Source organism: Cygnus olor, chromosome 7 (genome assembly GCF_009769625.2).
Source record: "Cygnus olor isolate bCygOlo1 chromosome 7, bCygOlo1.pri.v2, whole genome shotgun sequence".
NCBI classification, from domain to species: domain Eukaryota; kingdom Metazoa; phylum Chordata; class Aves; order Anseriformes; family Anatidae; genus Cygnus; species Cygnus olor.
This window is the reverse complement of record NC_049175.1, coordinates 2779726-2805331: the sequence shown is the minus strand read 5'-3', so window position 1 is coordinate 2805331 and position 25606 is coordinate 2779726. Positions and strand designations below refer to the sequence as shown.

The following is a 25606-nucleotide window of genomic DNA, read 5'->3' as shown; positions in this document are numbered from 1 at the left end:
GTGTTTTGCTTTCCTAGTGACCACCTGAACCAATGCAAAAGTAACAGTACAGTGATGGTGATATTATTTACTGCATGATATATGCTGTTGATTTATTCTCTGCTCTGCATCATTATCCTTTTTCCAATAAATTCTGTGCAATTTTCACACACATTTCATCAAGCACCAAATTATGAAGCAAGAACAGGCCCATTACATTAGTAATCATTGCTGCCACCTGTTATTTGTTGTTTCCAGCCTGTGGGGTTTCTGCATTACTGAGTTGTCCACAGAATAATTGTGAAATAAGTGAGAGTTGGGCAGTCTAATTTTTCCCTTTGAAATACCATGCTTCAGATTGGCAGCTCAAGTGCTCTTATAAGTTTGTGAAATTATGTCTTTGTAATCATTTGTGTGTAGACCATATGACTGTAATGAAGTTGGCTTTCTCTTAGTTCAGTAATTGTCTGTATCACCGTCTTCCTGACTTCTGTAAGCAACGTGATAATTGGAAGTATTAGCACTAGGCATATCAAAATCACCATCTGTCATAAAACAGAGTAATGGAATATGGGTTGAGTTTATTCCATGAAGGAAACTGAGAGACAATGTAGGATATTCTAATCAAGAACATTTTGGACTTTGCTTTACAATAGTAAAGGAACAATGATCCATTAAGTCAGGAAGAGTGCAATTTCCTAGGCCTTTTCCTCAGCTTCTTGTATAATTCAAGAATGTATATGTTGGTATGTGCTTCCATCTTGCATAGTCAGATACATCTGTTCAGTATAAATGGAAAAATGTTGAGTATAAGGAACCTTTGTAACCTCAGTATGTGCAAGCTTTGGTTCTTTAAGCAATCTATTGCAATAGTGTGTTAATTAATGATTTCTTATTGTAATGTATTCTCCCTGTAGGACTTACAGCAGGATTTTTTTTTTTATTGCTTATGGCCTATAATTGGCAAGCTTTGTGCTGCCTTCATTGGCCTAACTGTCAGCTTTTAACTGTGGAAAAATATAGAATAATTTTAGGGAGATTTGTTGTCTCGTTATGTCATAAAAATTTTTTTGAATAGTATCTCTTGGTAAAGGAAGTAAAGATTTTTAAAAAATGTGTATAAAATAGAGAAATATGACTCTGAAATGGACTTGTTAATGCAGCATATAAATATGTATATAAATGATGCCACTTGCTCTTAAATGTGCAGTACGCTTGACCAAATGGTTTGTTGATAGTAATCTTTGCAGGTGAGAATGTATATGTATTTTGAATTGCAAATCACCTTTTGGAATTGATGTTTTATTTTTTCTGACTTTGTGGAATAGGTGTTAGAGAAATGTCAAGATGACTAATACTCTTTTGGCCAATAAATTACTGTTTTCTTTGCTTTTTTTCTTGCTTGTTTTACTTTCTTTGCAAAATTAACTCTGATTTTTCTGTAACAGGCACATAGTTGTCTGTGGTCACATAACACTTGAAAGTGTGTCCAACTTCCTGAAGGACTTCCTGCACAAGGATAGGGATGATGTCAACGTAGAAATCGTCTTTCTCCATAAGTGAGTAAATTTTCAGTATAAGTCCTATCATATGTTACTAAAACTCATTGAATTAAGCCATATCTTGTGGGGGAAGATATAGGACCTTTCAAACTCCAAACAACTATAAAATGAATGTATGCAATTTCTTTTTCCTTTTTTTTTTTTTTTTTTTAACGGTGTAAGGTATTTTGAAGAAAGAGAAGTTTTGTGCAATTGTTTTATAATGCATTGCTAAGCCCACTTGTATGAGTATTCCAAGCAGACTTCAGAGCCAGTCATGTCAACTGTGGTTTAGATATCTCAAATAGGAGTGTAATTATGAGAAAAAAAATATATATTGAAATACTAATAAATAGATGTGAGAGTTCTTTAGCATAAAATATTCATTTGAAACTAGCATAATTGGTAAAATCTGTAAAACTAGTGAAAAATGCTGTGTGTTGTATGAACTTATGCTATCTGAAAACACTTTTTCACCTTTCATTTCACTAGGAAAAAGTGCATATTTTGTATTGCAAAACATTTATAAAAAGAAAAATGTAGGCACAGAAGTAGTTTTAATACAAATGTGATGCGTTACTTTATAGTGAAGGTAGAAGAGAAATTCTAGTCACCATACTTGGTACTGTTCTTTTACCCATGTATACATACCTACACATGATGTCTCTTGCACTTTTTTCATGTGAGATTTGGAAGAATGCCTTAAGGTGGTTGATGTTAGTTACAGGCTCTGCCTTTCAAGTGATATAAAGTGAAATAGGTGTACCTATGGAAGAATCTGTTAGAAATAGCCATGTGCTTGGGAGAGAGGTAGTATGAATATTCTTTTCTGATCCGGAATAGCATCTGTTTCAAAGTGCTTTAAACTATGAATAAGTGATATTTTTGTATTTAGCAGCAAGTTCTATACTTTTATTCCTTTTAAAGAAAATTATTAAAAGCTGATCATTTGTGATGATTCAACAAATGAAGCTGGAAAACTAAGAATCAGCACTTGCACAATTTTTCTTTTCTTATCTATACCTTTTGAATTGAATTACAGATGATATCCTCAAGGAACTACTTTATTCGTTTTCTTGTTTGCCAGTTCTAAGTAATAACAGGAATGGACTGCAAGAGGAAAGTGAATTTCCACAGTGAAAATCATGGTGATAGGAACTGCGAAACTATATGCATGTAAAGGGAGTTCAGCACCTGTCTACTTATTTGTGCCTGTTTTTTTTATTTATTTTTCTTCCCCCCCCCGCCCCCCCACAAATATTTGCATGTATCTGTTTTATTTGCTTATTAATTTAACATCTGGCATCAGAATGATCTCATGCACCTGTAACACAGCTGTTTAAGAAAAGTACTTCCAAGGTTGTGCCCCATTATATAATAGATGCTCTTCCATTTAGTCGTGTGTTTATGGCAGAAAGTCACAGCAAAATTATTTGTTTTAATTCTAGTTCTTACAGGCTACAGGGGTCCTGATGGGATTCCTTTCCTGGATTTTAGTGATTTCGCACTGAGCTCTGTTATTTGATGCAATCAACCGTTTTGAGAGTGGTAGGTACACGCAGAGGATTGTTGCATTAGCAGATGATTTCTATGGAAAATGTGAGAGGATGTTTTCAAACTTTTGCACCAGTTCTTCTGGATTCACATCTGTGAGAAAGTGACAAATGATGAACATGCAGAGTGGCACAATTAAATGGGCCAGATGTGCTGTAGACAGAAGAGAGGAAGTGTAAGCAGTATAGTATTTGTCTTTTAAGTACTGCATGCTGTTTCTACACCACAGGAAAAGCATCAGCAGAAGTCTGAGCACCTAATAAATAAATGGGTCAGTTTATAAATAAATGAAGTAAATGGGACAGTTATGGAAACTGAATTCTTGTTTGCTCTTGTGTTTTCTTCCTCTTCCCGATGCAGTATCTCCCCTAACCTTGAGCTGGAAGCTCTCTTTAAACGACACTTCACTCAGGTGGAATTTTATCAGGGTTCAGTCCTTAATCCCCATGACCTGGCAAGAGTGAAGGTAATAGCTCTTTTGTTCTGTTCTCCTGCTACCTGACATTTATTTAATTACTCATTGCATTATTTTAATAAAATAATATCTAAAAAGTGATATTTTTATTCAGGTGCTCCCCCAAAAATGTTTTCCCCTTTTGTATTAGCTTGTCTAATAAATTACAATATTACAATATCTGTCCATCTGTCCATAAACCTTGTTTTCTTTATATGTTTAGATCTTCAAAGCTACAGTAATGCTGTGACTTAAGAAACATTGTATGCCATTCTATTGAACTCTTTATGAATTATTCATTGGGGTTTAGTTCAAGAGTCTATTTAACATTAATGTTTGATATAATAGAACATTGTCTTACTGTAATTGCTTAAAATGCTCCTGTCTTACCTTCATCAGAACAATTAGAAAATGATTTTTCACCAGTCAAATCCTTTTTCTATTCTCTAGAATCCTGATAAAAATACAACTTAAGATATTTGGTAGTTAGAATGAGTTAGTTCATTGTCTAGAATTCTCTGTAGTAAATTCTTTTGTACTTTTAAAGCAAAGCATGAAGGTTAAAGGAAAAAAAATGGAAAGCTGTATCTGTCAGACAGAGCACCACCTTGTTTTTTCTTTTTTTTTTTATTTTTTTTTAATTTCCCTCAAATGGAATGTAAACCAGCTACTTAAGCCAATAAGGTTTTAATGCAGCGTTAGCACTTTCTGGAGTAGTAATCATGTCTTCTGTCCAGTTTGGCTACAGAAATTGCTTAACCTTTTGTAGCCCAACACATACTGTGTTTCAGTTCATCAGTGTTCTCATTATGACTATGAAGTTGTATACTGGTATTTTGTTCTCTGTTACGCCCTTTTTTGTGTTGATATTTGGTTGTATACAATGAAAAATTCTTTTGTCATCTGCTTTGAGTTAAATAGGGCTAAGGTTTGTATGAACATAGAGGTCCTGTGAACAGATAAGTTCTCTCGTCCTTGTGCTTCCTGAAAACTGGTGCTCAGATTCTAAATCATAGGTTCAGCCATCTCTTCCTGTCTCTAAGAAGAAGATACTTAAATTCCCAATCAAAACTGCAGGACTTGTGGCAGCACTGTACTAATGTAACAGGAACTTCCTATGGATTTAGGGGTCTAAATTTCAGTATCTGATTGCAAAAGATATATCCATTAAAACCTCCGTGCTTTAGCTTATACAACATAGTAGTAATGAATGGAACTATCAACCTGGTCTGAGCACCATTAACAAGCTTCAGGAAATTGCTATGTGTATATGAAAGCTGTTGCCATCACCCATGTTGCTTATAAAGTCTTGTAACACTTTTTCTTATTAGTATTATGAACTGACATTCACAATCAGGATGGCAGTGTTGGAATCCCTAATACTTCATCATGAACAAATAGCTGAAAACAGAGGTTGCTAATTATTTTTCTTTTTCTTCGGTGTCTCAGATAGAGTCAGCAGATGCGTGCCTAATTCTTGCCAATAAATACTGCGCTGACCCAGATGCTGAAGATGCCTCCAATATTATGAGGTAATGTCATTAATTTTTAATTCTTAAGTTTGATTAGCCAACTTCTGGTGTTCAAATAGGCCATAGCCACACATAGCTTTATTGCTGATCTGAAGATCAATGCTGATAAATGATCCTGAAGACCATTTCAGAGTTTTCTTTAGGGGGCAAATTTTAAGATTGTCTCAGAACCCCTTAAATTCCTGCCTAAACTGTTTTAATTTAGCTGCTTTATAAATAGCATATTAGAAGAGAAAATTATGATCAGAGGAAAAACTGAACCAAAAGTGAAATTTGAAATCAGGGTATTTGTTTTGGACTTTGTATATTGGCCGTTTTTTCTCATTTACAGTATCTTTCCATATTCAGATATTTGATTGCTCTTCTTCCAATATAGTTTAACTGTAATTGTGTAAACAACTAACAATTTATGTATTCCTCTCTGCTAAGTCAATGAAGGAATCACACAGATTTTAATTTCTCTTTTTTTTCAGAAATGGCCTGTCAATCTCTATTTTCATGGTGTAGGTAAAAATTCATCCTTTCAAAAGGGACGTGAAAGCTTTATGTAGCACCTTTTCCGTTTCTTTGTTATAACCACTTACAGGTCATGTTACAGCACTAGTTCTCAAACTAGTGCATCCAAAACAGAATCAGCTGCAGTTATTTGGCTTGTGATTACTGTTGTGTTCCTACAGCAGAGTAATTTACTAATGTTCTCCAAGTCCACTGGCAGGCAACATCTCTCTTCTGGATCTTCATTGCTTGCTGTGTTTGTTACTTTAAGAACTCAGTTTTTCTAGATGTCATGGAGAGGGATGACATGGCTGCATGGAGCATGAGCTTTGGTACTCTTTGTCATTTTGTAGACCTTAGAGTTGAAGTATTCATAACTACGCACAGGAACAGCAGAAGTGAAAGGAAAGGAAAAGTCGTTGTGCTGCTGCAACAATAAATTACATAAATGCATGCCCTGCAAGGGCTGGTGTTGACAACGGGACAGAAGGACCTTCGATCACCTCATACCTCATTGCTCCTCAGTAAATCTGCTATCCCAAGTAATCACACTACTTGGGGAAAGTGAGGTATGAACTTCATGATAGCAACGATACAGTGGTCTCCAAGCTCCATCCTCCTTTTTAACACTGAAGACTAACATTGCTTAATGATGATTAGCAAGTCACTTATTATATTAGGGGTCACCAAAGCTTGTCCTGCTTCCTCCCTGTATTCTCTGAAGGAAGAGGATGAATGGGTCAATTAGTGGACGGCAGCTAGAGTTACAGTAAAACTAAGCCATTCCATTTTTTTGTGTTTTGTTCATACGATAGTTTTAATGAGACCAGTCTGACCTTTTAAAAATTAAAACGTCAAGGATCTGTTAAAAAATTCTCAAACAAAATTGACCAGTGCAATGAACCGGTTTTATTTGTCTGTCAGATGTTTGCATTCTAGGAGTTGAAGGAAATAGGAGAAATAAAAAGAAATTTAGTAAAGCTACTTCTCCAGAAAAAGTTCACTATGCACAAGATACCTGGGTGTCTGTGGAAGGGGCAGGGCTTATATATACCTAATTTTATTTTTCAGTCATGCTTTTGTGTTTTAATGCAAAAAAATATATATTTTTCATGTTAGTTGCATAAATATATTAAAAGTATTTCAGCTGCAGATTAGTGCATTCTTAACACGTTTAATACCTTTAATACATTAAATGTAATAAAATGCAAAAGTGTAATTTCAAGACTGGAATTCTCTTGTGTCTTCTCACATTTAAATGAATTTAATTCAATTAAATGGAATGTTTAATTGAATAATTCAGAAAGAAATGAAAAATTAGTAGGAATAAATGTTTTGTCCTTTTACAAGATGATGTGAATTGAAATAATGAATACCTTTTTTTTCCCTCTTTCTTAAGTTTGTACATACAGAACAAGGCTTGTTTCTTTCATTAATTTTATTGCATTTTTTTTTCATTCTAACACATTATCAGTCTATTCAGTTCTACAGTATTTTCTTTCCAGCCATTTTCAATATGTACACAGCTGAATATATGTTACCCTCATTAAATAACGAAGAATAGCTGCAACAGCTGCAGATTATGGAAGTAGACCTATCTGTTATAAATTCAGAGTTCAGATATCAGTTTCGATATCAAGCTTAGGAATAATGCAGAAAAAATGAAGATGAATTTGCACTTGGATTCATGTCAAATAAAATCATCGTTCAAGGTGTTTAAATATGATAGAAGTCTAAAAACTATAAACAAATAATGGTGGGGGGATGAAATGTCCTTTCAGACATTTATCATTGGAAAACTTGATTACATTGATTCAAAGAAACAAAGATAATCACTAAATATGACAATAATTGCAAGTGTATTATTTGCTTAACATAAAGAATGGGATATCTGAACAAAGCTGCTAAAACAAGTGTTTTCATTTTTTCTGCAAAATCTGTAAGGAAGCCATTAAACTGAGTAAATCCTCAAGTTTGTTCTCTAGTATTACTTGATGGTTGTTAAATGAACTTGACTAGATGTAAATTTTGCATATGTTTAACTTCGATTATTATGCTTTACAGCAAAATACATGAGTACAGTTTTAACTGTGGGACTTGACAACACAGTGAAGTAGATGTGCTGGGATACAACATCCAAATATCCCACCAACTAATGTTATTTTAATCATATATTTCTTTTACTTTTAGAGTTATTTCAATAAAGAATTACCATCCGAAGATAAGAATTATCACTCAGATGTTGCAGTATCACAATAAGGTAATGTGACAACCAGTAGTGTATCTCCCCACAGGTTTTAGTTGCTTTATGTTTTGCTACCTTGCACTCATACACTATTTTTTCTAGCTTCACTAACAATAAGCATTTTTCTTTCCAAGCACCCTAATAAGCTTTGTCACGTAATCCAGTTACAAGGTAGTTCGATTTTATTTATATATGCAAGTGACCTTATCAAAATCCTCTGACGTTTATTAACTACCTAGGATATAATTCTCAGAGCTACAGTGTCCATACTTGCTATTGATTCCAGATGAACCACTCAGAATCCATAAATTTTGTCAAGCTTATTGCACTAGAGCTACCTGAAATGAATTGGTGGTTTCTAGGCAAGTCAGCTCTTGTGGAAAGTCGATTCTTTCTGGATAGTTACAAAAAACATGAAATTATTGTCTTATTAACCATTTATAGTTAATTTATATTTCTTAAATGGCAATGTGGATCTGTAATTGCCAAATTGCAGGTTCAAAAAAAAAATTTAAGGTGAAAATTAAGGCTCACTCAGATGTGAGTATGGGCCTGGCAGTGTCACAGCCACATATATGCATCTAGAACATGGCTTGAGAAATGTGAAATTTTGTCTATAATAAAAAGGTACATAAGAGATCGGAGTCCTTCTTAGCATAAAATTAATTTTTAGGTACTTAAAGTAATTTTCCCTAGTCAGAAAAATAAATAAATAAATAAATAAATAAATAACAAAGTCATTCACTTCTATCTCCTTCATTACTGTACTGTATTTACAGAAGTATTTCTGCCTCTTCACCTGTGGAGTTTATTTTTATTTTATTTTGTTTCATTTTATTTTAATTTCTTCAGGCCCATCTACTAAATATCCCAAGCTGGAACTGGAAAGAAGGGGATGATGCAATCTGTCTTGCTGAGCTCAAGCTGGGTTTCATAGCCCAGAGCTGCCTGGCACCTGGCCTTTCAACAATGTTAGCCAACCTCTTCTCTATGAGATCATTCATAAAGGTAATGCCTTGTCTCATTAGAATGTTTTAGTCTGCAATTCAGTTTGTCAGAAAGTTGTATAGAGAAAATGGCTCAAATATGCAACAGATAGGAACACATTAACAACTTCTGTAAAAAAAAAAAAAAAAAAAAAAAAAGTAAACAAACAAAGAAGAAAAAAGCACACACTTGCATGCAAAAGATCCGTGCTGCAAATTGGGAAAACTGTCAGGTTCTGTCAAAGTTATGTTTTTGTTTTTATTTGGAAAGTTTGGCATTAAAAAATTGATCAAAGTATCATCCATTTCAAGGGGGATATTTCTGGTGTTTTGTGTTTTGCTCTGCTTTAAACAAACCATGTGTTTATCTGTGAGGAAAGTCCCTTCTGCTAAAACAAAAATGTGGTTTGTATATGTCCCATATGGCAAAAAAAAAGTGCCCAGAAGAAAGGACTGATCATTTTGTTCTTTTGCATCAAGTGGATAGTGGACCTTTGACTGTGAGAGTAAATAAGAAATGTATTGGAACCAAAGCCTAAACATCCTACAACTTCATTTGTGTTTCCTCTCAGTAAAAGAGCTTTTTCAAACTTAAATGGCAAAATTTTAATGCAGTTAATCCAGACTTCTGTGGCAACTGGACCAAGGCCTTGATTGAAGCAGTCAGTGCTTCTCTCATGCTTCCTTCCCCTGTCTGGGACAGTAATTCCAAATATCAAGGATGCACAGTTTCCAATCCCTTGATTGTTATTAATAGGACAGGAAACACTGGAGTACAAGGAAGGACATTTCAAGTCCATTGTGCTAGTTAGCAAGGAAAACAAACAAAAAACAACAACGACCAAAAAAAAAAACAACAACAAAGCAAAACAAACAAACAAACAAAAACACCAACAAAGAAATACCAACATAAAGCCTAATGTGAGGTGAGAAAGCCAGGACTGTTCCACAGAGGTGCACATTTCATTGTAGAGTAGCGAGTCTTTATTCACTTCTCAGGAAGTCCTGAAATTCTTATTAAGGTGTTCTTTGGAATCCTCCTTGTAATGGAGACCACAGATTCTTGTGTCTACTACATACTGTCAAAAAATGCCCATTTTCAATATGGAAATAAATCTGGGCTTTGCAGTTTACTGTCTGCAGTTAGGCTGCTTGCATCTTTACTCATGTTCAAGTAAAAAAGCTGTTTTACTTCAGTAAAGCCAAACTTGAAAACTGTCCATGATTCATCAGCATATAGTTGCTCAGATATTAATTCTTTCTACTTATATCCTGAAGAAAATTCAATTTTTTGTGAACTTCATTCTTTTTGCAGATCATTCACTCTCAGGAGTCTCAAAAATTTGTAGTAGTCGAATGAATATATTCAAATTAATGTGGCAAAGTTTTCTGTGAACTTGCTCTTGATGTCAGAAGTAGGTCAAAAACTTTTGTTCAGCTTCTGTCTTCCAAAATCAGCAGTGATGATTTATCTCCAAGAAAATCCAGTATATATCTTCAGAAGCCCCAGCCTTAATGCAAGTTACCTTAATGTTGAAATTCAACTTGCAGTGAGGAAAAAAAAAAAAAGAGAGAGATTCAGAAAGTGTCTGGCTTTGGGGAATTGTGCCAGAGACAAACACTTATGGTCTGGATTTGTACTTAAAATATTTATACAAGTCAAAAAATGCAAAGTTAAAGGTAACATCTTTCCAGAAAATGTCTTTGACCACTTACACCAGTATCTTATCCATCTTCAACCCTATATTATTTTATAAGATATTCTTATAATAATTTCCATGCATTGGACTGTTTCACTGATGAACAATTTTAAGCTGAATGCTCAGTTTTGCAAAGCACTTTGCCCCTTTGCTGAGGTAGAAACCATCCCAATCCTGTAACGGGATCTAAATGAGTTAAGACAGTCTGCATTTTATTGATTGTGATTGCTTCTATATGTACAGAATAAACATGAAAATAACAACAAATTTGATTTAGAGGAAGGTATCAATGTCAGTTTTGTTCTTGTATCTGTGATTATATACAGTTATAAACAGAGTAGCGTGCAGACATACCTTAAATTGTGTTACTTCAGGTGGCACTAACAGAATGCTGTCAAATACTGCATTGGTAGAATGCAAGACTCTGCTAGTATTGGTTAAAAATGTTGCTGTTTAACTAAGAATGAGTGATCCAGGTAAGTTAAATGAATGTAATCATTTTCAAAGAACTCTGAGTGTTAAAATCTAAAGTAAAATAAACATAGAAGAACTGAGAATGTACTCCTTTCCGTGATAATTCAACTCAGTTGGTGATAGCAAAAGGTTTCTTTCTTTCTTTAATTGAAAAGATATTCTTTCTGCAAACTATCTCACTCCAAAAGCTGTGTTTGAAAGAGAAAGCTGTTACTAAGTGGTGGTTGTGATTAAAGAGAGTATTGTAGAAGAGCAGCTTTGTTAATTGGAATTGTTAAGGAGGATTCTATTGAAAAGAAAGATGTACATTCCCTAAAAGGACTTCCAGTCTTTTTCATTTAGAGCACTGAATTTAAGTGCTGTCAGACCTTCATAAATTCCTTGAGCAAACGTTAGTAGAGTCTCACACAAGATAGGAGATTGCCAGGGATATTTACTGAAATTTCTCTCAAAAAAAAAAAAGTTTGAAATGTGTGTTTGTTCCTCCTTCTTCATAATGTGATTAGAAAGTCATTTAATGTGCCATAAATGCTTGGGCAGTCAAACAAAAATGAACATGATTGATGGTGACATTGCACACATTTAACTCATTATATGTTACTTTACAACAAAATGATTTGTGTAAACGGTCTGCCTAGTATTAAAGGTAAAACAAACTAAGAAACCTCAAAATATTATATTTGTGTCTAATATTTTCTTTTTGGTTTTAGACATGTAATCTCACATGGAATCTTTTATGCTCCTTTTGGCACCAACTGGATAAAAAGAAAATCAGCTCAAAAAGATTATGTGATACACAGTTGTAACAAAAAGGGTTTATAAACACTTAAAGGAAGAAGGACTGTCCAACAAATCATGTTGAGGGGAGAAAAAAAGCCAAAAGCTTTACACCTGTAAACTGTATTTCAATAGTCTGTTCTTTTTATAGCAGAAAGTGCTATCATTGTATTAATAAAGAAATCAGGACTTACTGCTTGCGTAGTCCCAGCAAAAGATTGAAATACTATACTGTAGTGCATTTTCAGTATTGTTTGGATTAGCAAATGCATACCAGAAGTCTACCCATATGAAAAACATTGCAAAAAGTAAGTAAATAGAATAAAAGGCAGAGGTGGTCAAATTTTGTCCGTGTCTGCAATCATGTAATCCAACATGAGTTAGTATTGTTGCATAAATTAATAAAGTATGGAATGTGGTCCTTGAGTGTAACACAAGTCCACAAAATGAATTAGTTTTGTCTTTGCTCTGTTGGTAAGACAGTAGGCATCATTCCAGAATTGAAAAATGATCTAGAGCAGTCTCAGTTCTCTTCTAAGCTATTTTGAGAGCAGGAATGTTCTGTGGGCTCTTTTGGCATCTGTTGCTCACACCCACATGTATGCAATGCCCGCTTCTCAATACATTCTATTCTAGTGCAGGCTGATAGATGGACATAATGAAGCCGTGCAGATTTACATCAGACGGGTGTACATCACACTGATGGAACACATCAACTGGTTTTCTATTTATTTTTGGCCACCTAGGCAGTCTTGGGCTGTTTTAAAGTATGAGACTAGGGTTTGTTCAGTGAGTTTCCTCTAATAAAGGAGAACTTGTAAGTAGGTGAAAAATGCAACTTCTCGTAGTGTGAGGCTTCTAAGGATGCCGTGTAATAAACAGAGTACCTTGACTTAGGAAAACAATAGAATCAAATAAAAAGATAGTTGACACTTAATGATGCTTAAGGAAATTTGATTTTAAGACTAAATCTGAGAAGCTTAAATCTTTGCTAGGAATTTATGAACTGCTTTGAGCCAATTATCTGACACTTATCTCTCAGATTTTGGTTTCTGTGTCTAAAGGTACAATGAAGCCAGACATTCACACAAGCAATTTGTGTAGACTGAAAGGGCATTATGAGTGAGGATGAGGAAATGTTAAAAATACATTGGATAAGTTATTTTCAGCTACCAGTCAAAAATATTATGTTTGCACTTCCTCTTTATTTCCGTGTATGTAGCTAGAAAAAAAAATGTGGTGGAGAAGAGAATTATAAAATTATCAGGAAGCCCTGGAAGCATTGTGAGCCTAGGTGCTAGCAGGAGTCCCTGTGTTAGATGTATGTAGAAGAAAACAGCTTAGCGAGGGCTCAGATGAATTGCTCCAGTGAAGAGGTTACTTTCTAGGCAGTTCTGGTAAAACATTTCTCCACATGACCTTCTGGGCATCTTTGAAAAGCAAGTTTTATATGTATTTTAAAAAAGAAATAGTTGACAACTTTCACGTGGTTTCTACAGCACTTTATTTTTTTCTTTTTATCCAATAAAATAGGGTTGCTTACCAAATAAAACGTATTTCAAAATATATAATGGACAGTGTTCTTCTAAACATCTGAAATTAGTCTTGAAGCATTTGTGCTGCCTTTTGCTCTTCCCTGGATGGTGATGAGCTGAGCTTATTCGATGCCAAGTGGCAGGCTTTACAGCTATTTTAATTGTGCTATAAAGGAATTTTCATTTTGTCACTTCCTTAATAAAGACATTCCATCATCCTCTCTCTGCTTTTCCTTGCTTAATGAAAAGTATAGTATAATATCCCAAGTCATACTACAATTCTAGTCTTAGTTCTCTGTCTTGATAGTGAGACCTAAATTTTGACAGAGAAGATTATATAACATTGTCAGCTTCAGATACACTCAATTTCTTACATGTAAACTGTGTCATTACACTGAGAAGCAAATGCTTTGGTAGATCAGTTGGGGCTACAGAGCTGCTGATCATTATACTGACGGGGTAGGGCTGGGTGTGTTAAGGTTTCCTGACAATACTAATGGCTGTGTTTGTGAGATGTACATCATTTTTTGATCTCTCTGTCTCACTGGTAAATGATTGTATTATGTAAATGTATTTGCTGGTAACAACATTGTGCCTATATACAGATAGAGGAGAGCAGAGGAGGGAGTACTAGAGTAGAATGTGAGAGATGTAGGTTCAAATCACTTTATGACACATTTTGTGTGAGATCCAACACAAAGAGATAAATGCTCTTTACCTAGCTTTGTTTGGAATAGCTTAAATTTTTGTCACTATTTGTTAGAATTTGCTCTTGAGTTTGTAAGGTCCCTGAAGAGAGAAATGAATTCTTACTATTTGAACCAATATAGCATCCTGTGATAACATTTTGCTATGATTCAACATCAAAATCAAAAGAATATAGTATATGCTATAGTGTGGCTGTCAGTCAATGATCATGAATGTTTCCTTGTTGTTGCATCATAAATCACTAATTGTACTATCTTGTTATCTTTCTAGAATGTTACATTTACTGATGTTGCTGCAGTGTCTGCTTGAAGTATGTTAGTTACTTAACTTCAGGAGTAAAAATAACAGAATGACCTGCTAAGCCTGCTACTTAGGATCATGCAGATGAATGTCTTCCAAACAGAAGAAAGTTCCTTTTCTGTAAGGAAAGGAAAGGGATGTAGAAGTGTCTGTCTTTTGTCATTGCTTGGTAATATGCTTGAGGTGTACAATATTTGCATAAGTAAAGTAGGGGGTCCATATTTAAATTATATTTTTAAAAAAGAGCGAGATTGGGAATAGAATTGCTCTTGATCAATTATTTAATTATTTTGTCTTCATTCAGTTCCAGTTAGGAGTTGAAAACAAACACATCATCTCTGTTGCAAATATTCTTCTTCTACAGTTGAAATAGTTTCTTCTATCAAGTGGCAAAACTGCTAGTGATTTACAAACTGAATTTCTCTTAAAATGTCTGTTCCTGAAGAGTAAATGAAACATCACTTCTCCCTCCTTGTTCAGGTGGACTTTCCTTATGTGTTTAGCTATCTAGTTCATGCTGAATATGTTAAAGGAGTATATTATATGACTACTCATTAAAGAAGGTTGCCTGATTCTAGTTGTTATGGAAATGTAAAGCTACATTTCAAAAGGACTTCTCTCCTATAGACCTCAAAGTTTGGTTTTTTAATGGTGCAGAGAGGAACAAAGATCATTGTAGCTTTTATAATCTGTCTGTCATCTGTGTCACTGCAGAAGTTTTGTCATTTCATCTAGTTACCAAGGAAAAATCATCTTTTTTCTTCAGTTAACCTATCTTTGACCATTTTTGCTTCTTCTCGCTGTGTTTTATTGTAGCTTCTTGACAGAAAAGACACTGCTGGTTCTTAGAAAATCAGATTCATAAGAAATGAAGAAATGTAGTGGAGCCTGGTCCTCTGGTTCTCCCAGCCCAAAAACAAGCCATAAATTTAAGATAGCTTGAGGTTAAGCAGATTTCCCATCCACCTTCTTAATAAATCTTTGGAAAATATGCATGGGGAGACTAGAGGACAAATTCCTTTAAAAAGCCCAAGTCACCTCATCTGAAAATTCACACACAAATTGTATCCGTTTGGCTAAAGCATATAACCTTTATAAAGAATATGTAAAATAAATATTATTTTCCTTTTTCTAGAACATTGGTAAATAGGCTTAGGTGGACAAGAGAGTACAAATTCTAGAGCAAATAAAGAGGAAATTGAAAGAGAATTTATTTAGAACATACGAAGCTATAGTAGAGAGGTAGATTAAGTCGTCTCTATAGTGTTTTGGCTACACAAAAATAAGAGTGTCCTCATTGAGCTGGTGCATCAGTGACATACTTCTGGAGACATGTTTCTGAAATGTGCTAGGAGCAATATCCATGGAAAGAGAAGTGAGTTCATGTCTTATTCAACTCAGACTGAGGATTTGGACAACAGTCCTTTGCCTTACTCCATTCTGAGTAATTTATTGAGTGCAGAGAGGAGCAGATCTTACCCCAAGAGTGTGATTATCCTCTGTAGAAACTGTGCAACACAAAGGAAAGCTTTTTATACGTGGCATGCAGTATGGTAGACTTTAATTTTAAAATCCCCCTGAGAACATTCTTCTGTACTTTCAATATAGAGTAGACTGAAGAAAATTGCCTGAGATTTGTTGAACTCCAGAGATCTGAGATATAAATGCACAAAGCATATAAGAATGACTTGCCAAAACCAAAACAGATATATTAAATAACCGAATTACCAACAATTAACAGTAGAGTTAAGTATCTGATTAATAATAGTAATATTTTCTTCCTATCAATCTGCAGAGGTAAGTGGCATCTGTGGTTATAGGAACTGCCTATTGCCTTTGTTTATAGTCAAAATCTAGGGAACATCAAGAGCTGTATATGAAACATGAATGGGCATTGTTAAAGCATGTCTGACTTTTTTTTTCTGTCCTCATGTAGTTATAATTTTATATGCTGAAGGTTGAAAACATTTAGGCTTTGGTGTTTTAGAAGTACTTTTTCAAAGCATACTTTTTCATTCAGTGATCAAATAAAAAAAGTAATAAAAAAAAAAACCTCTGTGTTTTTCCTGAACTAGAAGCTTCTGCTTCTCTTCTCCTCGCCCTCAAAATGTGGGACTAACAGTTTTACCTTATATAAGATCTGTAGAGGCCTATCGTAATAAAATTAAATGAATAAAATAAAATGGAAATAACATGCAAGAAATTAAAAAAGAAAGAAGGGAAAATATTAAATGATAGTAGGGTGCAATAAGATCAGGGTGAAATGGATTACCATAGAATTGAAAGTTTTGTAGTTTAAAATCAAGGTTGTTCTCTTCACTGGTGACATTTTCAGCTAGGCTAAATACAAGATATAATTTTAACTAACCATAGTAATTTTCATAGTTTTACTGACTGAGATTTATGGTAACCTTGATTAGTAGAATCTTGACCATATTCACCTCAAATTCAGCTCTTTTTGCTGAACACAGCAAAACATTTTATTATTCTCCATTGTTGTTAGCCGACTGACATGAAAAACATCTGTTTTGTAAGTGTATATGGGACAGATTTTTTCATCTGCACATTAATGGTTAAATTTTGACAAATTATTAATGAGTAGATAAGTAAAAGATGAGTATCACTACATCAAAAAAAATGAATGGATTACAATCATTCAAGTTATTTTTAAAATAAAATAAATGCACATTTTGAATAAACGAATTTATTTAAGGATACAGTATCTGAGGTTAATAGCTGCTACAAAGTATCAGAAAGCCCTAAATTACTCAAGAGTACAGTAACTCCTGATACTTCAGGAGTATCAGGATATTTTTTTGTCATTGTAAATGTTTTAGAATTAGTACCTTGCTGATATGGATTATGGGAGAAACTGATTGTGTTTTCTTGTGGAGCCCTTACTTAAAATGCAGGGTGGCTGCATGACTCAAGGAATTAGAAATTAAATATTGAACGCTGGAGGTTATTAATCATTGTTTCATTTCTAGCAGACCAGCAGGTACTGCCTTTCACAAAGTACCAGGCAGGTGACCATTTATCTCTTTGAAGTTACAGGGAAAAAGTCATAGGTCAGGTGCAGACAAAATGCAAAGATCATCTTCTCTCCATTATATTTTAATAATCTTTTATAACATCCCATATATCATTAATCAACATTTCATAGTATCCTAACAGAACATATCTTCAACATTCCAGTCACTACATGAAGGTAAATTTAACACTAACCAATACCTATGAATCTTGATCAGTACTATGTAAATAAGTTTTTTTTTTTCAGTCCTTTCTTGAATTCTTAACTAATGATGAGCTGTTAGCTGAATTTCAGCCCTGCCTGCAGCTCCTTCCTCCAAATCAAACCTAGTGGCTTAAAGAAAAGAAAGTCAGAAAAGAAAGTAGAAAGGAGAAATGGAGTCGAAAACTACCTAACTCTGGTTTTCCTTATGCTATCTTTATGCTTATCTTTTTTCTCCTTGTATATTTTTTCCAACCCCAGGTGGTGTCAATCTAAGAAAAAGCCACAAAATAGAGCTTGTCACAAACATGTTCTTACTGTCGTTACTCTGTTTTTTATCCAGTCGGCACTTTATCTGTTTTCCATATATAAAGAACTTCTGATCAGCAACGTTTGCAAGCTTCACATAAATAAAAGGGTTATAAAAAATGTGATATGACTTCTCTGTGTGTGGTGGAGAACAGCACAATGCAAATCCCTTTTAGCATCCCACATGGTCTCTGAATGGTGAAACAATTTCTATGGAAGAAATTTCTTTTGATTGTTTGCAGCCCACTTGTCAGGGAATGTATGATTTAGATCATCTCCATATTGTAATTTATTCTTGCAGTTGTTTGTTTACTCTTCCAGAACTGAAGTAACTCATTACCTGGCAGCCTGTCAGCAGGAGAAGAAAATTTAAAAAAATAATTTCTTTGTAACTGATATTTTACTGGGTTATTAAAAAGTTTGTAATTCTTCTGTTCTTTAGAACGTTCCTTTGAAAGTTTGCCTTTTGAATAGTTTAGCATTAGGAAATGATTGGTGAATCCCAAATTAGTACCAAGTCTGTAGGATAAAAGATACATAAAATACTGTACAAGTCCTGGTAAAATAGCTGTTGCAGTATTTTTTTTTTTTTAATACTGGAAAATTGTGCAACAGAGATTTATGTCACACTAAATTCCAATGAAAAATATAATCTAAAATAATACATAAAATTATAAGTGTAATAATATTTAGTAATACAATATACCAATCTAATAAATTTTGTGTAATGACATAATATATAATAATATCTTAATTTTATTTCCCTCACCTGAATGACCATGTCAAACACACTTCAGTTTCCTTTTACTTTGTGCTGTTTGGACAATGATCCTAAGCATTTCACAATCAGTAGAGATTGGTTCAAGTGGTTTAAAGGAGCTGTGGATCAGGGAAGAGATGCTTTTAAGTTGTAAAATTTTAAAAAGCTCATCATAATTATAGCATTTCAGTACAAGCTGTGTGTGGACATGGTATGAAAATGGATCTTTAAGTTAGACAGCACAGCTGCAGGTCTTATTTATGCTGCTAGGACTCTACACTCCTGACATGTGCTTTTGCATCCCCAGAGGCTCAAATGTAATTCCTTTTCTGAATCGTTTCAATGGGACTGTTGCTTTATTTCCTGGTAATATCATCCTGATTTTAGTCAGTGAGCTTAGCATGAATGACTACTGTATCTCTCACACTTGTGGTACTGGATAGCTACAAAATGCTAGGACAATGAATCAATCCTACTGTCTTTTATGGCTTTTAAAGGTGATTTTTTTTTTCCTAACACACTTCAGGCATTTTGTCACAGATTATACTGATATGTGGGAAAACAAGGTTTGTATGGTCTAAGCATATAGTGACTGGGTTGAAGAAGGCAAAGAAAATACCCGCTTTATTAGCTTGAAAGATAGGCACAATGCTGTGTTCTGGTGTGGTTCAATACTGGTTAAAAGAAGAGGTAGTAACACTGCCAATGGGGTGGTAAGGTAAGAGCTAACCTCTGAGTTGGAGGCTATACCTCCACAACTAGATGTCAGGAAAGCTGAGACTTCAATTTGGATAAAGTAGTTAAGAGGGAAATAGAAGGATATATGGGACATTAGCCTAGAGTAACAGTTCAGTTGGAATTGCTTGTGATGTCAGGTAATGAATGGTGGAGAATAGAAAGAGGCAAAGTCAAGTGCAGACTTACAGAACTCACAGGCAATGCACAGGAGTCAGGATGAAGGCAGCTTTCCTGATAAGAAAGATAAAGAAAGCAGTAAGAAAAGGAACGTCACTGTGTTTCTATATATTTCTGATTTTATGGGTTTTTTGAGTTTCATGATTTGGGACAAAAGTAAGAATATGGTACATGGCAGTATAGCTTAAAACTTTTAAAAATTCAAATGTGTGTTGTGATTTAACCTGGCAGGCATCTGAGCACCTCACAGCCATTTGCTTACTCTCTTCCCCTTGCACCAGGATGGAGGAGAATCGGAGTGTTGGGGGTTGGGTATTAAAATTCGTGGGTTGAGATAAGGACAGTTCAATAAACAAAAGAGAGGAAAAACAAGAAAAGAAAAAGAAAAGAACGCACAAAATAAATGATGCACACCCCAATTGCTCACCACCAGCTGACTGATGCTGCAATGGCAGACCCCTGGCCAACTCTTCCATTTTTATTGCTGAGCATAGTGTCACATCCCTTTTACAAGTTTGGGTCATCTGTCCTGGTTTTGTTCCCTCCCAACTCCTAACGCATCCCCATCCTCCTTGCTGGCAGGAAAGTCCTAGGCTTAGTGTAAGTACTTCTCTGTAACAGCTATACCATCGGGATGTTATCAATATTATTACCATTCTAAATCCAAAATGAAGTACCATACCAGCTACTAGGAAGAAAATTAACTCTATCCTAGCCAAAACCAGGACAGTATACAAAGGAACAAGAAACATCTGATTTTGGACTTCTAAGGAATGAAGAGATCTCGGTTACCATTTAAAGTTTTTGTTTTTAAAATGCAGATTACATTTACAACTTGTGCTCATATTTTTTTTTCCTAAATTATACAAGATTTTAAAAGCAAAAATAATATTTTTCCAGTTCCTAAATATTTAATTTAAAATTAAAAAATATTAGCTTCTTACTTTATAAATTGTTACACAGTTACCATTTTCCTTTGATTTTACCTTGGTTTAGAAGCATAATTTAGATTAAAATAATAAGAAATAAAACCTATTAAGCAACGGTATAAATAAGCTAGTTAAATGAAAAATAAGATTAATACCTGGAAAAAAAATCTTGAATAACATTTATGTAGGTATGAGTTCGTTTTTCAATTTAAGAGCCAGAAAGCCAGTTACTGGATGCTGCATATGGTATGTTGTCGGTCACAGTTCTGAACTGTCTGGCGATCAGAGTATGTGCTTTAATTTTTTCCACCCTAAATTTTTATCCTTTTTTGAATTTACGTGGAGATACTTCAGTTAAGCCCTGTATGTAATGCAAGAACCTCTTGCTTTAATGTTGTTTTAAAACAGCTGTAGTCTGACAGAGCAGACAAAGATAAATTGTTGCTTAAAGATTCTTTTCTTGATTTGATTTATTGCTGAATGGCTGAAAAATCCATTTGGATGCTGTTACCCAACTCACTTACATCGCGACTTAATTTCTTTGCTTGAATACTGACAGAGATGTACATTTATATTGATATTTGTAATATATATTCATAACAAAACCCAGACTTCTCCTAATATACTGTAATGGTTTTACCATAAAGAATATGCAAACCTATGGTTTGCTACCATAAGGCCTTCCATACCATAAAAATCGTTGGCTGGATATTATCCAAGGAATTTGACATGGTGGGCAGTAATGTAGCTGCACAAAATTTTGAAGCAGTAACAAGTTGTTTATCTTATTGAAATGAATTCTTTGATAAAGATTCTGACGTGCTGAGAGTTCCCTGTGTAGTGGAAAAAAAATGGCTCAGTTTTAGCTGTTTGCAGTTACACTGGCTCTGGGACTTCAGATAAGCAAGATAGGCAGTGTAGCTTAAAGCACTTGAGCCTTACCTGCACCAGTTTGGAAGGATGGATGTTCCTGAAGCATCTTTTTGCCACCTCATTTGGTGTCGCTACAGTTCTGTTTCCTGCAGGATTGGTTTGGTATTGTTACCTGTTTGCGCAGTGTGGACAGAGCTTGGGAAAAGCTGCAGATGTTGGACAAAAACAATTTGTGAAATAATAGAGAGAGTTATCAAAATCCTCAGATCAGTTGGTATTTAGTATTTCAACCTTTGAGGTAGCTTTGCAAGTTTCTACCAAGAGTTAAAATAAATGAATGAATACTTTCTCACTGTATCAATCAATTTTTTTTTTTTTTTTTTGGCCTCTAAATTTTGGCCTCTAAATTTTTGGCCTCTAAAATCAGTATCATTTCACTTTCTGCTCTGTAAGACAAAGACCATAATGGGGCTACCTAAGCAGTGGAACTAAATGTTTCCTCATGTTCATTGCAAAGAACGAACTACAGCTTTTAGACACAAAGTAAACATAAATATTTTCATGATCTCTAAGATCACATACCTTATTTCAGAAAAAGAAAATCTCTGATATCTCAACTTCTCTCATTACTTCCATTTCTGACTACTCTTCTACATATATACAGTCTTATATTACACATTGAAACCATTTGAGTATATCTGCGTCTCATATTACCTTGTTAATGAACAATTATTTAGAATTTTAAATGATGCTTTTTGAGTGTGACAAACTTTCAAAAAACATGAAAACAAACATTGAGACTCAGTAACAATATAATGCAGCTATTTCACTAGAGAATTTTCAAAAACAGAAAATTGAGTAGCTTTTTCTCCTTAAGCTCTCCACCACCTTATTTCATGTCATACTGAATGTGCCTGCCAAGAATTGAGTGTTTTATTTTTACATAGGATTTACTGTCTTTATGAACTCTTTTTTTTCTTGGTTTAAAAAAAATAAAATAAAATAAATGCCATAACATTTGAGTGGTCAGTTAACTTATTTGTTAAAAAAAATGTTACATGTTTAAGAAGTTTTTAATTAATTTTAAAGATTTAATTTTTTTAAAATTTACTCAGAACTCTACATCTGTGTTTTTTTCTCTCTCTCTCTCTCTCTCTTTTTTTTTTTTTTAGATTGAGGAGGATACGTGGCAGAAATACTATCTGGAAGGAGTTGCAAATGAAATGTATACAGAATATCTGTCTAGTGCCTTTGTGGGTTTGTCTTTCCCTGCAGTTTGTGAGTAAGTAGAAATACATATTAATAGACATAATTGTTTGCCTGCTCTCAAGTGAAACCAAAGGTTTCTGTAGGAGACCTTCTCACTCTGCTACAGTCCTAATGTTGTTCCTACATCAGCCAATAAAATAAACATTAAAGCAATCACAGCATGGAAGTATTCCAAACATTATAATGCCCATTTTCAAAAGAGATTTGGAATTCAGTGATTGTAAATGAAAGCATAAGTGTTTTCAGACTTGAACAAATTAACCAGCAATCGATTTAAGCTGAGTTATTTACTTGTCCTATTGTTTCTTCTAATGATTTCCATTCTTTGAATAGTGTTTGTCAGCATCACTGTCTTGGCTTATGTCCCATTCCAAGGAAACTGTTCATTAATTGAAGCAGATGTAGTGGAGTCATGCAAGCAGCATGGCATCCAGAGCTTTATGGAACTGGTTGCAAACTGTATTTACCAAGAAAAATGTATGTCTGAAAAAAATATTCTGTAAGGCAAAGGGAGTATTATAAGCATATAGTGTATAACCATAGCATAAGACATGCTACAACTTTAATTCTAGAGACTGAAAATCTTTAAATTTGTCCTAGAATCATTCTGTAGATGACAGATTTATATGTGTAGGGTTGCAGTGATACCTACTATGGCCACCAAAATACGACAGTTTAGCAAAGTTGTATTTTCTCTTCCATTTTAAGAAAAGGCAAAATTGTAGAGATTTTATTTGCTCTTCATTTGTGCAGTGCATTGTTGCATGTTTTACAACCATGGCATATATTCCCATGTAAGTCATGATATTTTTTGTATGTTTTTATAATAGGCCATGTTTGGGGAGCTAATCAGAGAAGTCATAGACTACACTTTCATGTCAAAGAACTAAGTTAGGCAAGTAGGCGACACTCACTATTTGTCTGCATTCTCTCACAGCTCCAGAACAGATTATTTCTCTTCTGGGTGTACTCATAGTAGAAACATAGCAGTTTCTACTCTGAGAGTGACTCCAAATTAAGCCACTATCACAGAGCAAGACATCGTGGATTGTCTGTCACTGTTAAGATCTTGCTTCTATCTTTGAGTCATTCTCTTTAACTTATCTCAGAGGGTGAGGTACCTCTTCTGTATTTTTGGACTGTTAAAATTTAATCCACACATAATGTTCCCACTTCAATTTTCTGCCTCTCTGAAGCAGTGATGCTGGATCAGTCCATAGCTGTTAAATGTTTTCCCAAACTCGGGATTTTATTCAGCATTGCAAACATGTCAAATTTTAGACAACACAAACCTGAGCTCAGTTCAGGTAATGGCCAAGCCAGCCTCTACGACTCTTAATAAACATGATTCTAAATAAAGCATCCCATTTTCTAACTGTGATTAAAATCAGACTTCATCTGACTCTGCCAGAGAAATCTCTTTTTTTAACACTTTTCTCCAAGCTCTGTCATAAACTCTCCTCTGCACCCCCTCCCCTTCTCCCTCCCTCCCCCCAAATAAAAAAGGCTGGCCACCCCCTTCACCCCCACCCAACCAAGGAATACATGCTAAATAGTCTCCGTAGACACACCTGTGAGACAGCAAGAGCCAGCACATGAAAGCAGAGGTTGTAAGGTCCTACTGTGCTCTCTTAATGCCACGTCAGGTGTCTTTTCAGAAGTATGAAAAGTTTGCTTCAGTTAATAAATATATATTACAGTATCAGCGTGTATTTTCCCATATACTGGTCAGAAATAGATTCCAGTTATGCTTTTCTTCTGTGACAGGAATTGCCAAATATTGACTTATTAATAGTGAATGTATGTTTATACATACTTTCTAAGGGGTGTACACTGCAATCAGCATATGACTAACTTCTGGCTAAGATTTGAAAAAATTTCCTAACGTATCTACAGCTATACTCAAATGCAATTTTATGTTTTGTGTCATGACCTTTGTAATTACTGCTTAAGTAGACTGAGTAATATAGTGCTGCTGCTTATGCTAAGTCGTGTGACAACTCAAGAGAGTTGTTAGTTCATATTTTTAAGAAAAAAAATGTGTTTATTATTTTCGAAAAAGAAAGTCCTTAATACATGATCTTTGTATATCTTAGTGAAGAATGGGTAAACATCTTAGCAAGTGTAGATTTTCATCCATCCCTATAAACATGATATTAGTTATGAAAAAGAACTGACTCTTGTCGTCTTGTCTTTCTGCAGACTGGTGTTTGCGAAACTAAAGCTCTTAATGATAGCCATAGAATACAAGTCGGAAAAACGAGAAAGCAGGTATGTCCTTGACTACAAATTCAGAAGTTCCGGAATGCACTGTCAAGAATTTTGCCTGCTTATTTTTCAGAATTCACATAGGTATCCCTATACTTCTGAAACTTCTCAGAGTATAATTAGCATGCCATCACATTACACCATTTCACATAGCACTGAAAGGCTTGTATTTCTGCCCTGTTTTTCCTCTGCCAAATCAAAGTCAGAACATTTAGTAGAAGGTGGGAGGGACAGTGTTGTGTCCCACCTCCAGAAGTTCAATTTTTATTTTTTTAAAAAATGTACTTTATTAATTTTTTTTGTTGTTCATACTCTATCAACTATAATCAGAAGTCCAATGTTTTACTGAAAATGGAAAAGTGGAAAGCAGATGTGAAGTCACAGTTCATTATGGCTATTTGTATTTATCAAAATAATAATTTCATGTAAATAAGTTTGGAAGTACCACTCTACATAGGATACAGGACAAATGGAAATATAGAATAAATATTTATATGGTATCTATTCTGACAAAGACTGTATATATGAATACCATCAGGTAACTGGAAGATTAATTTAGCTGTGAAATTTCCAACTGACTGACACCTTTCTTCATCCAAAACGAAGAAATTTCATGATTATAATTAGTACAAATTCACCGACAGGAGGCGTTTCTACCTTTTGTACAACAAATCTTAAGAATCTGAGTGTATACTGGAGTCAAGTTTCTGTCAACTTGTCCATCAGTGCATTTACACAACATTCATTATTGTATAACAAAAATGTTATAAA

The 25606-nt window shown here is 34.4% G+C and overlaps 1 protein-coding gene and 1 long non-coding RNA gene across 52 annotated transcripts in view; one reads left to right on the top strand and one right to left on the bottom strand.

Moving 5' to 3' along the window:
* The window catches only part of KCNMA1 (potassium calcium-activated channel subfamily M alpha 1), a 481181-nt gene that overhangs the window by 334682 nt on the left and 120893 nt on the right, over positions 1-25606 (top strand). For all 50 annotated transcript variants that reach the window (XM_040562756.1, XM_040562749.1, XM_040562748.1 and 47 more), the window contains 7 exons: positions 1428-1538; positions 3435-3540; positions 4978-5060; positions 7746-7815; positions 8653-8808; positions 22471-22580; positions 24770-24838. In XM_040562756.1, the coding sequence (XP_040418690.1) occupies positions 1428-1538; positions 3435-3540; positions 4978-5060; positions 7746-7815; positions 8653-8808; positions 22471-22580; positions 24770-24838 (705 nt within the window). The remainder of the gene's footprint in view (positions 1-1427; positions 1539-3434; positions 3541-4977; positions 5061-7745; positions 7816-8652; positions 8809-22470; positions 22581-24769; positions 24839-25606) is intronic.
* LOC121072797 lies at positions 17631-24525 on the bottom strand. 2 transcript variants are annotated; one of them, XR_005821390.1, is made up of 5 exons: positions 24139-24525; positions 21368-21504; positions 19506-19550; positions 18591-18700; positions 17631-18169 (listed from the first exon to the last, which is right to left on the bottom strand). It is a non-coding gene; the product is annotated as an uncharacterized LOC121072797 (long non-coding RNA). The 2 variants fall into 2 exon arrangements; XR_005821391.1 differs by lacking the exons at positions 17631-18169; positions 18591-18700; positions 19506-19550 and adding an exon at positions 19891-20117.